At 46.0% G+C, this 16210-nt stretch overlaps 1 protein-coding gene across 1 annotated transcript; it reads right to left on the reverse strand.

The window, feature by feature from the left end:
* Positions 1-6601: 6601 nt before the first annotated feature.
* LOC137667402 (5-hydroxytryptamine receptor 5A-like) lies at positions 6602-15613 on the reverse strand. Its single transcript, XM_068408138.1, has 2 exons — positions 14831-15613; positions 6602-6934 (listed from the first exon to the last, which is right to left on the reverse strand). The coding sequence occupies exons 1-2, from the start codon at positions 15611-15613 to the stop codon at positions 6602-6604; spliced, it is 1116 nt and encodes a 371-aa protein (XP_068264239.1).
* Positions 15614-16210: the final 597 nt, after the last annotated feature.

A 16210-nucleotide genomic window follows, 5' to 3' on the forward strand; every position in this document is an offset into this window, starting at 1 on the left:
TAACATTAAACTTCATGCTTATCTGTTACAAACATGGTAACCTGGAAACTTCACCATGGAATATAACAAACATTAGTTCCATTGCTCTGGCTAGGAGCTAGTGATTTTGATTAAGATGTAGATGTGGGGTTTGTGAAGATCCAGTTATTGCTCATAAAATCAGAGTCCAGATTATAATTTACTGTAACAACTCAATATCTTTCTACAATAGATTGAAATCCAGGGCAGACGGGCACTATCTTTGCTTTCAGACTCCACTGTGAAAGCGAGAGGAAAGAAGCTGGAGAGGTACGGAAAAAGTTACGTTGGCTGTTCCTTGCTTTCTGTCGCAGGTGGTGGTATGTTGGGGGTACCATTTCTTCTCATACCTGGGGACGAATCAAAATGAAAGAGGCACATCTACAAACAGCCAACTTCGTTCCTCCTCCTGCTTAACTTGGTGACTGTCAGGCTTAACCATTACATCAGGCAGTTGTAGTATGGAGGAACAAGTACACATCATGCTGTGGCTACTCACGGGAAGGTAATTTTTTGGAACCGTATCCAAGATCCTTTGACACTATAAACATGACAATCCTGCTAAACAGAAACAACTGAGTTAAATTTGGCTTCCAGTAAAATTATGACAGCTATTTGTCGAAATGAAGGGCAGTGTCAGGAGGTAACTTCTAAGACGAGTTTTCAAAGAACGGAGAGCCATGCTTTTAAAGTAGTTATTTCCTTTAAGTCAGTACGCTTCAATGTGTACCATGACTTTGATGGAGATTTAAGGTCTTTTTGTATAATTATTGATTTTTTTCATCTACAGAATTAGAAATATTTTTAATGCCCACAGTTTGGCGATTGGAGCTCTGCAGCTGAGGCACTAAATTCTGAGAGTGTAGATGCGTGTACGCAAAGGGCTATACAAACCTGTAGCAAGCAGAATCTGTCTTAATTCTCTGTTTCAGCTGGTTGCAAAGGAGGAGCTAAGAGTTTCTCAGAGGTTTCCCTCAGCATTGCTGGATTTCTTTGACTGTTCACAGAGAAAGATCTTGCTGTGAATTCATTTGGTATTACCAGGCTTGTAGAATAACATTTACAGGACTTATATCAAAACTTCTTTTTTTATTTGATAGAACCTACTCAGAGCTTTAATTTGCATTTCAATAAATTAATTATTTTGAAATGCTGATGAATGAACTGCTGTAAGGTAGTCTGCTCTTTGTTTCAGAAGCTGAGACAGTCTCTGTACTTAAGGCATACACTTACCTTTTAGACTGTGACAGCTTTCTTTAAATGCAGTTCCACAGGTGCCCTTGTAAAATATCTTTTGAGAGTGAAATCAGTGACATACACCTAATCCAAGCATGACAAAATCCAGACAATCTTTTTGTTACAGTATATCAAAACGAATGCAATACTGCACCAAGTCACTATTGATTTGAATAAAAGCAAGTCTTGGAAGGTAAGTTAAAATGTGACTAATATTTTCTTTAAGGTTTCTTCCCTTTTTCCTCTTTATTTCATGAAAAACCTGCTTATTGAAGTGTGACCTTAGTGTGTAGGTTCCTGAACCAAACAGTATTTGATGGGGGAGAAATGTATGACATGCAGTATTTTTCTGTATGACAAAGTAGCACGTTGCACTCTTTATTCTCCAGGGATGCTATGGTACAGGTATACCCAGCCATATAGGAGATAGATAGCAAAACTTCGCTGAAATTTCTTTAGAAACATAAGAATATTTGCACAAGAGAAAGGGTATTACTACTTTTAGGTCGCAGTTTGTGTAGCTGCTGGTGCTCAGCAAAACAGGCAGCTGGAGATCTGTGCTTTGCTGGTACGCCCACCTCCTTAGCACCAGCTTTGCTAAATTATGTGTGTAAGTAGGGCAGATGTACAAGGCGATATACAGATCTTACTCGTTTGGGTGGTGGATGACATACTCTTAGGATAGTCTTTAGATAAAAAACTTTATGAACACAAGCCTGTTTATTCATGCAGTGTCTACACAGCCACGGCTGCCGCCTACGCCACCTCAGCCAGCTGGCATCAGAGCTGCTGCGGCCTTGGTCCCTGGAGCTTGAGGCAGGCGCTGCCCCTTCACCCAACTCATCAGGCAGGGTTGGTGGCCACTTGGCACCCAGCAGCACGTTCCTATAATCAGCTGCTGCTCATACCTAGTGTCTTGGTGACTGTGGTACAGACTAGCTTATGAGGTGCTGCTCACAGGGGTTTGTCAACGTGTGTTGCTAGGTCGAAACCTTTAGTTTCTTCTTACATCAATCTTCATGTAGGAATTGCTTGGGAATTCACATGTAAACCAGCTATATAGAAGCAGAGACTGAAGTACGGCTGAAAGATCAGGAGCTACCGGGTACAATAAGAAGTTACTGAAGAGCTTTCATTGTGGGAGCTGTAGCATGAATGTGAGTTTCATGGAGCGAGGAGGAGCGTCAAAAGTTGTTAGCATTTTTGATTCACATTCATCTTCCAAAGCTCTTCGATTTCTGCACAATCTGTGGATTCCAACAGCACAGGAAACCAAGGCCTTAATTGCAGTTTAGCTGCAGGGTTCTCAGAGCCTTGCTGCAGGGCACAGCAATGCTTTTCTGCTGAGCAATAGTCTCCAGTGAGTTTTTCTAGGAAGAGATTCAGTGTCAGGAAATAAAACCAGTAGTCTGCTGTGTACAAGCGGACATGACCTGTGTACTCCAACTTGGTAACTTCTGTTTGGGGAAATGAATGACCATATGTCTAAGCACTGCCAAGTGATGTTTCTTTAGAATAGCTGATTTTATTTTTTTTCTATTTGGATATTCAAGATACTGTATCATTTATCTTGGTTCACATGGGAGTTATATCTTCTGTATTTTCTTTGGTCCATCTTGAAGCCAAGGATAACAGCACAGTAATAACATAAGATCTAACTCTAATGCTCAAAGTGCCAGAAAGAGGAATGCTTGCCTGCCTGATTTTACGGTTTCCTCTTTTTTTCAATTAAAATAAAGTCGCAAGTTTTAATAATGAGAGTAATTAATCACAGAAGTAAAGTACCAAGGGAGGTAGAAAAATATCCACAGATCCAACTGTTTTCAATCAAGGTTGATGATTATTCAACACTTACACTCCCGTTGCACCGAGTTACTGGGTTTGGCACACAGATACATGGGTAAAAGGCTGTGCTTGCTGTGCAGAAGGGCAGGGGAAGGTAGTGCCTCTTCTGGCTTTGGGCAGGAAGCAGCATGTAGCACATTAGGCCATAACCCCAGATAATGTATTTCTTCCCCCCATACTAAGCTCAGATTCCATGTGATTAAAATTTAGGATTTTAAATCATGAGTATGTGCTGCTGCTCTTCTAAACGCAGACATGCACAGAGCCAGCGTGGGAAGCTGATCTTATTAGGAGCTTTCTAAAACTGGACTGTAGTGAAATGAATGCTCCGCTTGTTTCTCGTCGCCTCTGGGTGAGTGTGAAGCCAGGCTGCGTTCAGTGGAAGCCTGTCATTCTGTAACAACTCACTGCTGTCACAGATGCTTGGGTGGGCAGAGCACTAAACTGGTTATCTTGAGAACTTCTCACAGTAAAATTACAGAGGTTAAGATTCCCCTCCTGAGGAAGCTAAATTCATCTCTGAGGAGGTGGAGGGCTACGCTGTATGCTATAGCGGTAGCCCTGATACCAGTTCTCAAGCTCGCTGAAGGTAGCCCTGCTTCATCTTCAGCATTTGCAGTGATACCAGTGCCTTGTACAGCTACACTGAACTGCACGGTGCTCTTCTGGCTTTATGGTGTTTTCTCAAGTTGCAGATGCCAAGCCATGGTAAAACGTACCTTCAAAATCTGTGTTGCTACTTGGACAGGTTCCCACACCAGAACCAGAGCCTGGTGTTCCTCCAGTCAGCTGGCACCTACAGTTGGAACAAATATCTCTGCTGCTGCAGCCACAGACTGTGATGGGCCTTAACTTCAGTGCAGCAGGGTTGGTATTAGATCTGCATGCTAGTAACTCCTGGTCTTACAGGCACTAAAATTTGGCCATAGTGTGATTATTGGAAACTTCAGGAGATTTGTATGCTCATCAACAACCAGCTTAAGATGACCTCTTCATTTTCTCCTTCCATGTCATCTGTTTGGATTTTAAGGTTTTTAGAGCAGTGACTATCTTAGGTGAAAAATTCAATTCACTTGAAAAATTCATCAATGGTTCTGAATAAGGCCTGCAGGTTTTAGTAACTCTTATATATGTGTCTTCCTTCTGGTTTAATAAAGCCTCCAACCACTAGTTTGAACTGTAGCTATTTGATATGCAGGCAAATTGAGATTCACAAGGGAAAGTAACTTAAGTTGGCATTTAAAAATCTGAGCCACTGTCTAATGACTTTTTAAAATTCTAGGTTATTAAAATTTCTTTCTAATTGAGAGGAGAAGCATCCTCTGCAGGTATATAAGGTATACAGGTGGCTGTGGCTGCAGACACAGCAGGTCACAGGGAATTTCACAGTACTGCAGGGTGCGAAGTGCTGCAGTGCCGTGCTAGTGAGATGAGGCCAGGCAGTTCTCACAAGGAACTGGAGGGATGTGCGCTGTGACAGCATTTGTTTAAATTGCTTATTTAGAAAGGAGCTGGAACTTGCCTTGGTCTGAGTTTCCCATAGACCTGACATTAAGCGCAATTTGACCTCACCAGGTACATGAATTGTTTCAGGCTGCACTGCAGTAAATTCTGCTTTAAAGTTAAGCAAGTAAAAGCTGCATCATTTTCTTGTTTTTCAGAATACACAAGCTACTTGATAATACCTCTCTGACGTGGCTGTTAAGTACGTCAGTCCCTAGCTGACGGAAATACACCTAGCTGCCGTTGCCTGTGAGAAACTACCAGGATACCAAGACTTTGGTAGGAGCTTCGCGGTCAGCACTTGCGTTGGTGCGATGCCCGTGAGCTTGGTAACTGTCACAGATGAGGCTGAGTGCGATGCACTGCAGTGAGATCAAGATGCCAGTGGTGTAGTGTTGCTGGAGCTGAAATTTGTGACTTTTAGTCTTTCTGTGCAGTTTTGTGGTGTTTGCCTGAGGGTACACCTTAAATCAAAGGGTTGCTTAAGCAGTAGAAAACACAAAACTGGCAGAGAAAGGCAGTGTAAAAGGTTAAACCTCAGCTTCAAGAGGAGTTGTGATGTTGCCCGGGCCCATCAGAGCTATGATGTTTTGCCCTTACAGTACCTAAAGAAGCTTTAGGAAGAGATGGGAGAGGATGCTGGGACTCTGTCAGTAAAAAGCTGCCATGCTAGAAGTACTCAGAGATGCTGTCAGCATTCCCTCTCAGGGAGCGGGAGGAAGTAAAGCCCACTAGAGGAACAAATATGGAGAGAGACTGGGCAGTATGCATGGAAATACTTACCTTTTCACTTATTTATGTATATATTGTTGGGACAGGGGTGTTTGTTAGATCATGGAAAAAAAATTTAAGGCTTGGTTTTGAGTCACTTTGGAGTTTTTGGAGTCACTCTAGACCTGATGGCATCAATACCTTTCTTACAGTAGGGGAAAGTTGATGCAAGCTGACAAATTGTGGACTTCACTCAGGTAGGGGGATAAGCACAATGTTCATGGTGCAAGGAACCCAGACAGTGCAGTGCCAGATACTCACCTACCACTGACAAGCGGCCACATATTGCTGTCAGCAAACCTGGTGATTGAATACAGCATGTTTGGTGTCTGTAACACAAAGGCACGCTGAGTTTTATGGTAGCATGCCATAATAGTGCATACAGTCCCCCTGCACTTGGAGGTATCGGGTGTCTACCCTGAGCTCACCTGGGTTTCAGAAAACAGGGAGAGCCTGAGCCCTGAGGAGTGAGAGAGTACAAGCCAGGTGAAAACTACACTAGATCCTCCTCCTGTGCAAGCGGGTGCAAGCACATTCTCAGTAGCTCTGAATAATTTTACACTTGTCTCTAAAATGTCACTTAACCCCAGGGTACATAACTGACTTGTATTTCGGCAAGACTGCTCATCAAGGACTGCTGCTTGCTAGAGAACTCGCAGCCCTTCAATCATCCTAGGGCGTGGTTTTTAGCTGCTTAGTCATCCATTTTAATTTCACATCAATTCAACAACTGATTGAATACAGCTTGTTTATTCCCTTCCAAATAAATCTCAAACGTGAAGCCAGCATCCTGCCCGTATCACAAACATTTCAGTATTGCTCAATTAGCAGTTCCCACTGATGCCTTCGCTAATGATGAGAGCGCTACAGAATGGCACCTGTAGCTGGTGAGATGAGATCAGTCCAGTTAGATTTGACAGTCATGGTGCTAGACACGTGCAGCGCTTCGCTTGCAGACCTTAACCCATGGTGATTCAAAGAGCAAGCAGGAGGTATTCACTGCTTCGACGTTCTTTGCCAAACTCTGGAGCAGCATATATATATTTCCAAGGGGGAACTGTAAAGTGTCAGTAGGTTTATATCCAAACATCTTCCATCTTCTCTTTCATTGTTCCTAAATCCTCTCAAGTAGCTCTTGTGCATGAAAACTGTACATATCACCGGCATGTTTCCCTCAAGAAATCTCTGTTATGCAATACAAGAATCATTGTCTCCTCTGTGTCCCCTTTTACCTCTGCTTTACAAAAAGGTTCTTGAAGGCGTTGTTGTAATTTTTGTTAAATGCTGTATAAATGAGAGGATTAAAGAAAGAATTGGAGTAGCCAAGCCAAAGAAAGATGCTTTTCCAGACAGGTGGGATGTTGCAGGAACAGAGGGGACTTATTAATTCTGTGATGAAGAAAGGGATCCAGCACAGTACAAAAACTCCAATTAAGATGCCAACCATCAGAGCTGCTTTTCTCTCTTTCTGTTCTCTCCATGTTTCTCCATCTGTCTGGAAAGTGATAGCTGCACGACGAGCTGTAAACACCATCTGTGGTTCATGTGAAGCTTCCTTCACCTCAAAACAAAAGCAAACATGGATTCTTACCAAGACAATTTGTTTGAGTGAAGTATTACTTTTAAATGACAGCACGACATCTGTGCACCTACCACAAAAGGCCCCAACTCCGTTCCCTCCATGCTAAAAGAAAATACCCCAGAGTGCCAAAATTACCAGACATCTCATTATGTTGGAAAAGCTGCTGAGTGTGACTGACAAAGCTAAATAAAGAGTGACTGATGCCATGTGTGTTGTAGGCATTCTTTTTCAGTTTATTTTACTGGATGCCTTGATACCTAGTGGGAAAGCAGGCTGTTAAGGAAGGCTAACGAAGGCATGTGCCTTCCGCAGACCCTTCTACCCTGCCACCTGACATTTAGTGTTTCTCAGGCCTGAACTGTAAATGAATTTCATTCCGTTGGAGGCCCTTGGGGTCATTTACCCAAGGTATTAGGGAGGGACCTGCAACACATGCCCGCCCATCGACTACAAGATATAAGGCTATTTCCTTCAGCCTAGCTGCTTGGATGCAAAGCTCAAAATCCCATCCCTGGTGGGTGCAGGAGCTTGGCCCTACCACTTGTTCTGCAGGAGGGACAGAGCATACCCCAAAAAACTCAGCTAAATTTGCAGAATTTTTCCATCAGAACCTTTTTTAATGAAAGAAATTTTCAGTTAGAAGAAAGTTTTAAGGAACGTGTCTGATCTTTGGAAAACGCTGGTTTTTCATTACCCCCAAAACCCATAAATACCTGAAATAAAATTGAATGCTTTGGAAATATTTCAGTGGAAAGTAAATCCATCAAGGAGAGTCCTTTATGAAAGACAGAACTCGGGCGCCTTCTGCTCTTCCTTGACAGAGGCTATCTCATCACAGGCACTTCTCCCTCCTGCTGAGGGACAGAGCAGTGTATCGCACCAGCTGCAGCCTGGTCACAGTGCCAACACCGTAGATGACAATGGGAGCATAAGGATGCACCTGAAATCCCATACCCTCAGGCACTGTGCCACCATTTTGAATTAGCTTATAAAATACTCTGGTAGTAATCAAAGAAAAGCTTTGCTGGAGAAGCAGCATTTTCTTGTCCTCATTTTCTCCCTTCTGTCACCTGTCCTTTATTTCACCCAGATCTACTTGGTATTCTCACAAAAACTACTCCATTGCCAGAAAAACACCTCAATCAACCTTCAGTTCAAACTCTGGCTTCAACAGAAGTTACACAAGAGAGGAGAAAATGTCAGCTACTCCAGGCTGCCGACGGTGCTTCTTGTCTCCTCTCTCGCTAAGGGCAAGACATTCATCTGTGCAGTGAGTACTGCACAGAGCTCCAGATAGCAGCGAGACTGGGGCAAACAGGTTCTGGGCACAAGTTATTAGTGTGCTTAGGGTCTAACCAGAAAAAGATACTCCTTTTGATTTTAATCTGAATATTAAAGTATCTGCGAGTTAAAGTTCTAGGCACTACAGTTATAAAGACAGTGCAATAAAATAAACAGTTTAAGGATGCAACCTGAGGCTCTAAAATTTGCCTAAGTGGTAATTCATGGGCACTGCAAGACTTTGACACCACTCCAGAGATGGTTTGTTGTTAAATTAGCTACATATTCCACGTGCATATGCTACCTTTGTGCAAGCTTTGTAATAGATGGAGGGCTGCTACTTAATATGAGCGCAGCAACTCAGAGAGGGAAGCACTGGCAGTGGCTAGACAATCACTCTTCAAGATGGATATCCCTGTCTTCACCCTCAGTCATGAGACATGGCTACAGAATGGGAGAGCAGCAGATTATGGGCGCAGGCAAATAATGGAGGAAAATGAAAACCACATCTGTCCTGACAATTAAAATGGGACACCCCTCATGTAGCAAGGATCACACCATTTGTCTGCAGAAGGACTTGCTCTGCACATCCTTAATCATGCTCTGCAGAAAGGGATGAATGTATGACACGAAGACAAATTTGTGACAAGCAACCCTGAAAGATTATGTCTGAGGAATAGCTACATAAGTATGCCTCTTGGGAAGAGCCACACGAAGGACTTTGTCACTAGCATCGGGCATAGTTTGGTGCTATATTTAACCTTTAACTCTTACTCAAAAGATAGAGCTTGCAGCGTGCCATCATCAAATCAGAGCCTTTTTGGTACATCAGGTTTTAGAAGGCTTGTGCCTGAACTGCAGAATTTACTAGTAGTGGCTCTTCCATCACTTAATTTCATATTGTGAGCAAAGTTATTTAATTAATTTTGGTAGATGATACCACAGTCCTCAAGTGTTTTCCCTAATGAAGCACGCATTTACAGCCCAGTCAGGCTCCTACTGAAATCAAAGGAGTTTCCACAAACTCCACTGGTTGTTAGATCCCGCCTCTGAACAGTAAACAGCAAGTGAAAATGGATCATGGTATTTTTTGTAAATTAGAGGGCAGCAGTTGTCTTATCTACATAATTTCTACCTTCTTTGTTGTCATAGTTGTTTTTTCAGTTATTTTTTAGTAGTTCTGCCTGGGAATTCTGAATAATGTCGTAATAACACTAATAATAATAAAAGTGCAAATAGCAGGCTGGTTCTTTAGGAAAAATAATGGAATCTTTAATGGAACCTTTCATTAGGTAAACTGTGTAAATATCCCTGGCAGACCGGAGATATTTTGCTCACTTTTCTGTAAGAAATCCTTTGAAAAGGATACACAAAATGTTCTTGAAAAGGTAACTAGTATCCCTGCTCGGCAAGGTCCTTTAGCCTGTGCCTTCAACAGGACTTACACAAGCATTTAAGCCTTGGAAGCTGTATGAAAGCTGGCTGAGGCCAGATTTAGGTTCTGAATTCATGGAATCAGCTATTTCCAGGACAACAGGCTCTGAGAAGTGCAGAGACTACTGCTTTCCAGTGAGAGTATCATAAAGAGAGTTAAATGAAGGAGAAGAGCTCTCGAGTACAAATTCTTCTACAGACACAAAGGATTTTGGTTTTAGTTTCGGAATTCATTCTTTTGTACATTGATCGGCACTTACAGTTCTCTGTTATTTGTCTGACCCCACTAAATTACTACTACTGAATGGCTGTATATTCCTAGAGCTGTATGTTCCCAATTCCCGTGTTCCTAGCAGTGTTATAAAAAAACATGCCTCCAAGGAGCTTCTGATGAAATCCCTTGATTTAAAATGTTCCTTAGAGCTTTAATGATTATTGTTACTGGTCCTTCGTGGCAGGTACTGTCTATGTGTTTGTACTGTACCTCCAGGGTCTGCAATCACAAAACAACAGTAAAGATGAGAAACATCAATCAAATCTGGCACACTACCACAAATGGAGAGTTTTGCCTATTACAGTGTGATTCAGCAAAGACCATTACTGCCTCAGGGCAGCTTTGGCATGCTTCTTGCTCTTTGAACAAGAACACAAGAAACCGAAATGCACAGCGAAGGATCAAAACATAGGAATGTCTACACTATCTTGGATGCTCCACCAATGTGACAAAAAGTACATCTGATAGGGAAAAGAACACCTGCTTTCTCTCACAGGATTTTCTTCTGCTGCAAGCAGGAATAGCTCTGCATTTCTCCCAGGAAATCACTAGCCATTCCACTTCGCTTCCTGCCTCACCCTTCTCCTATCTGACATCTTCTGCCACTCTTCTGGACAGTTGCACTTCGTTTCCTGACCCATCTCTTCTCCTTCAGAGAAGGAGAGTCTGTTTTCTTTCCCATATTACCCTGACTGGTTACATGGGTTGGAGAGGCTGAATGGGCCCAAGGTGCAAAACAACACTGCACCGTTGGAGCTCTGGGGCCTGAGATTAAGTGGTGGGAAGGACTCTCACAAAACTGATAAGGTTGGGATCAGGCCTAATTACTCATATACAAGGTATTTTGAGAGGGAAGAAAGAAAAAAAAAAAACACCAAAAAAAACCCAACCATCAATGGAACTTGATTTGTAACTCCTTACATGGAAATTTAATCCTGACCCTGTGTGGTGGGTTGACCCCGGCTGGATGCCAGGTGCCCACCCAAGCCACTCTATCACTCCTCTCCTCAGCTGGACAGGGGGAGAGAAAATATGAGAAAATATAATGAAAGGCTCATGGGTCGAGATAAGGACAGGGAGATCACTCAGCAGTTACTGTCACGGGCAAAACAGACTCGACTTGGGGAAAATGAATTTAATTTATTACCAATCAAATCAGAGTAGGATAATGAGAAATAAAACCCAAATCTTAAAACACCTCCCCCCCCACCCCTCCCTTCTTCCCAAGCTCAACTTCACTCCTGATTTTCCCAACCTCCTCCCCACCAGTAGCGCAGGGGTACAGGGAATGGGGGTTTCGGTCATTTCATCACACGCTGTCTCTGCCGCTCCTTCCTCCTCAGGAGCAGGACTCCTCACACTCTTCCCCTGCTCCAGCGTGGGGTCTCTCCCACAGGAGACAGTCCTCCACGAACTTCTCCAACGTGAGTCCTTCCCACAGGCTGCAGTTCTTCATGAACTGCTCCAGTGTGGATCCTTTCTACGGGGTGCAGTCCTTCAGGAACAGACTGCTCCAGCATGGGTCCCTGCAGGGTCACAAGTCCTGCCAGCAAACCTGCTCCAGTGCGGGCTCCTTTCTCCACGAGGCCACATGTCCTGCCAGGAGCCTGCTCCACTGCGGTCTTCCCACAGGACCACAGCCTCCTTTGGGCAGATCCACCTGCTCCAGCATAGGGTCCTTCATGGGCTGCAGGTGGATATCTGCTCCACCGTGGACCTCCATGGGCTGCAAGGGGACAGCCTACCTCACCATGGTCTTCACCACAGGCTGCAGGGGAATCTCTGCTCCAGCACTTGGAGCACATCCTCCCCCTCCTTCTTCACTGACCTTGGTGTCTGCAGAGTTGTTTCTCTCACATATTCTCACTCCTCTCTCTGGCTGCAATTGCTGTTGTGCAGTAACTTTTTCCCCTTCTTAACTATGTTATCCCGGAGGCGCTACCACCGTTGCTGATGGGCTCGGCCTTGGCCAGTGGCGGGTCTGACTTGGAGCCAGCTGGCACTAGCTCTGTTGGATATGGGGAAGCTTCTGCCCTTTCTCTGTGTGTGTATATATATGTAGATATACACAGTGGCAACCTTCAAAGCACACTGGCACCTGGCTCTGTTGGCTGAAAAACACTCTACAAAAACATCAAGGTATCATCATAATTGTTCCACTTAGTGCATCAGTTTCTTTACAGCATTTCTACTGGCTTGTGAGTACTATGACCTCAAATCTTTTCCTCTTTAAATTAACGTGCTAGCATTAACCAGCCACACTGCTGGGTATACCTCAGGCCATAAACCACAGCCCCGGCACGCAGTTCCAACTTAGCACTACCTGTCAGCTAATTCCAGAGTGCAACACAGATGTCTCTCCCAGCAGGGATCACTGCTGTGGCTACTCACCTCCAGCCTTTGGCATTGGCTGCTGAAAGCCCCTCTGATGTTACTCAGATCAACTAGTGGAAGGCAGCTGGGGTGAGACCTGACATAGATGTAGAGAGCACTTCACACCCAGAGTAACAGTGACAAAAGGAAAACATCGCATCTGAAGATTCTTCTCCAGAATTCTCTGGAGAGAATTGTGTTCCTGTGGACACGACGGACCCTGCTTCTGTAAGCTTAAATGGGATCAGGATGAAAGTCAGTGAGTAAGTCTCAGTCTCTTAGAAAGAAAACTGAGAAGAAATGCATCCTGAATGCCAGCTCCCTTGATCCATGGGTTCATTTAATGTACACGTGTGCACGTTGATCATTGACCAGGTGCATCTTTACAAGGATATATCTGATGCTATTAGAGATGTACATGTGAAAGGAGTGATGTACAAATGGATTGAAATGATTTGGAACAGTATATTCTGCACGGGGATGAAATCTATGCTGTGCTAAACCGACTGGTAAACCACAAGAAGAAACTCTTCCTCATTTGATCATTTACTGATCATTGATGATCAGTAAAGGTTTGCATGTGCATCACAAAATTCTTTTTATTTAAGCCAGCAAACAAAGCTGCTGGGATAATGGGGAAGGTTGCCACTATATACCAACTGCAGATTCAAGAATCACTGTTATAAAAGGAGAAGTCAATATGTCCATCACTGCAGGTATAAGAAAGATGAAGAACTGCTGGCTTGAGCACTTGCTGGTATTGCAGTAACAGCTATACTGGCAACCCCTTCAGCTCACACTGACAAGAGCTCCTTTGTCAGTATAGCCTAAACCAGCTCCCAGACACTGCATCAGCAAAAGCACTTACCTGCCAGCCTAGCTGTGCCCACACAAGGGCTTTTGCAGACAGAACTATGACAATTAGGAGCCAGACATTTTTCATGTTACAGCTGACATACCAACAACGTGCCGCTGTGTAGGTTAAAACTTAAAGCAGCAATGCCTCAGCTCATTTAGCTTCCCAGATTTTAGATTCCAAACAACTAGTCGTGTGGAGTATGTATGTATGGAAAGGATAAAGCATGCAATACCACTACAAAGATTCAGTTAGCTGTTGTGCTTGGAAAGATTATACATTAACTCCAAGCAATGCGTTCATCATACTTACAACAACTTGGAAAGAAATTTGGTGCAAACCTGGGATGAAGGCTGTAGGAAAAAAAAAGAATGCCACTAGAGGAGACATGCTGATCTTTTCTAACACATTTTATGCTTTTGCATAGAAGAGAGCTTCATAAATCAATTTATATTAAAAACGTCTTCAAGACATTACGATCCAAATCTGCAATTTTTAATCGCCAGTTCTGTCATCTCTGGCTAGAATCAGGGGTCACAACCTACAGACTTTTATTTGTTACCATAATAACATGTTTCCTACTATGACTCCAAATCAAAGTTAGAGGGATTTAGCAGAGGAGTGAGGCTCTGCAGGATTAGCCCCAGCTGAACAGAAATGTTCCATGTCTCTTTAGGTATCTCTCTGTAACATCCACACAGCTCATCTTTTGTTATTGGGAAAGAACTGGACTTAGCAAGTACAACATGCAATCACAAAAACATACTATAAAGAATCATTTCCACAGGTAGGAGTGAGAGTAAGAGTATGTGACAGAAAGCAGAGAGAGTTTACAGACAGCACTACTGAGCACCTTGGCGACATGGCGTGGGTGACAGTGTCGTCATGCAGAGAGCCTGACTTAACGGGACGCAAGGGGCCAAACCCAACCCTTCTGCAGGGACACAGCTTTCCTGTCAGCTAGGTGTAGCCCTGAAATTAATGAGACCTCCCACATGACGAGGGCTTTGCGGGATTACAGGCAATGTTTGGGATAAGGAGGAGGAGGAGGACGTGTTTTTTAAGAGAGCTGGTGATTTTAAAATAGAAACAATTCATTGCTTCAATACTATGCAGTGAGCAGTATGTTCCCAGTATTAAAGGCAAAATAGCCCAAAAGTGTGTAATTTGCTTATTAAAATCTATTCAGACACTGATAGATCCCACACGAAGTCTGTGCTGGTAGATAAATGTGCATGCTTTTACTCCATACATGACCTAGGCATCTGTTTACGTCTTTGTTTACCCCAACATCTCTGTAAAAAAATAAAAAGGAAAAAGCCCCAAGGAATGGCAAATTCAGACTAAAGAGATGATTTTTAAATGGCTCTCCAGACTGGCAGTGAATGCACCTCTCACTTACTCTTATGGCACACTTAAGAAAAAAAATGAGAATAAAACTCTTCTCCAAGAATGGCGCTTGTTGACTGGCTAATTACCACTTACGTCCTGTCTGTTACAGAGCTAAATTCATGTGAGAGCCCCAGGGCACGTCTCAAGTCTTCTCGCTGCGCCAAAGCCACCCATGCAGGGGTGATGGCTGGGAGCAGATGAGAAGCAGGAGTGCAGGTGCCTGCGGGAGGCAGTGGGAGCTCTCCTCCCTGTCCCCCACCCTTACCTGGGCAGCCTCAGGCAGGGGCGCCACAGCGTTCCTCCTGCGGCCCCCCACACGGAACCTGGCCGCCTTGTAGATCTTCCAGTAGACGAAGAGCACCACGCAGAGGGGCAGGTAGAAAGCCCCACTGGTGGAGACGATGGTGTAGGATGGCTCCTGGCTGACCTGACAGCGCTCCTGCTCAGGGCTGTAGGTCTCCCCCCAGCCGAAGAGGGGGGCGAGGGAGATGGCTGCGGAGAGCGCCCAGGTGAGGGCAATCATGACGTTGGAGATGCGGCGGCGGGTGAGCAGCGTGTACTCCAGATGGCGAGTGATGGACCAGTAGCGGTCCAGGGCGATGGCGGTCACGTTCCAGATGCTGGCAGTGCAGCACAGCACATCGAAGCAGACCCACACGAGGCACAGCTCCCGGCCCAGCCGCCACCGCCTCCCGGCCGACAGCTCCTTCACCAAGCTCAGCGGCATCACCAGGGCTGCCACCAGCACGTCTGACACCGCTGTGGAGGCCACGAGGTTGTGGGGCACCCGGTGGAAAGCCTTCACTCGCAGGATGGTCGCCAGCACCAGCAGGTTCCAGAGGAAGGTGGCCACGGTCAGGAGCACCAGCAGGGTGAGGATGAGGACGGTGAAGATGGAGAAGGGCTCCCGGCCCCTCCACGTGCTGCCGCCCACCAGCACGGAGGCAGCCGAGGAGGCGTTGGCATCCACGCTGCCCGACGAGGTGTTGGCGCCCATGTTGGCCTGACACTGGCCCCGTGGGGTGCAGGGGCTCAGGGTCTCCGCCATGCCCGGGACCGGGGCTCAGCCCCTCAATACTCCAGCCCACGAGCGCTCTCCCCCTTCCCAGGGCGCCTGCAGCCCCGGCACCGTCCCCAGCCCCGCTGCCGGCGAGCGGGAGCCCACACCGAGCCCACCCTCAGCGCCCGCCCGCCATGTGCCGCCGCCTCAACGCAGCCCGCGCCCCCCCTGCGGCGCCGCCGGGCACCCGCTGCCGCCCGCGCCCGCCGCTCCTCACGCCCATAGCGGTCGGCGGCGGCGCCGAGGAAGAGGCTCGCCGGGACCGCGGCGAGGGGCAGGCACGGGGAGGGCGGCACCGCCGCTCCCGCCCCGCCCCAGCGGCCGCCTCGGGGGCGGTGGCGGAGGCCCTGCGCGGCGTCCGGCCGCCGCCGCTGTGGCGGGAGGCGCCGCCTCCGCCGCCTTCTCCCCGTAGTAACCGTGAAGCGGCCGGACACCCCCTTCTCCTCACAGAGCCTGGGAGGCGGCCGGGCACCCCCCTCTCCCCACAGACCCCATGAGGCGGCCGGGCACCTCCTCCCCACAGACCCCGTGAGGCGGCGGGACGCCCCTCCTGTCCCCACAGACCCCATGGGGCGGCGGGACACC

This window comes from Nyctibius grandis, chromosome 9 (genome assembly GCF_013368605.1).
Source record: "Nyctibius grandis isolate bNycGra1 chromosome 9, bNycGra1.pri, whole genome shotgun sequence".
Lineage (NCBI taxonomy): Eukaryota > Metazoa > Chordata > Aves > Nyctibiiformes > Nyctibiidae > Nyctibius > Nyctibius grandis.

Coding starts and splice junctions, on each gene's coding strand:
- LOC137667402 (XM_068408138.1), bottom strand. CDS start 15,613: ATGGCGGAGACCCTGAGCCCCTGCACCCCACGGGGCCAGTGTCAGGCC. Junction 6,935..14,830: donor CCCTGCCTGAGGCTGCCCAG/GTAAGGGTGGGG, acceptor TTTTGTTTTGAG/GTGAAGGAAGCTTCACATGA.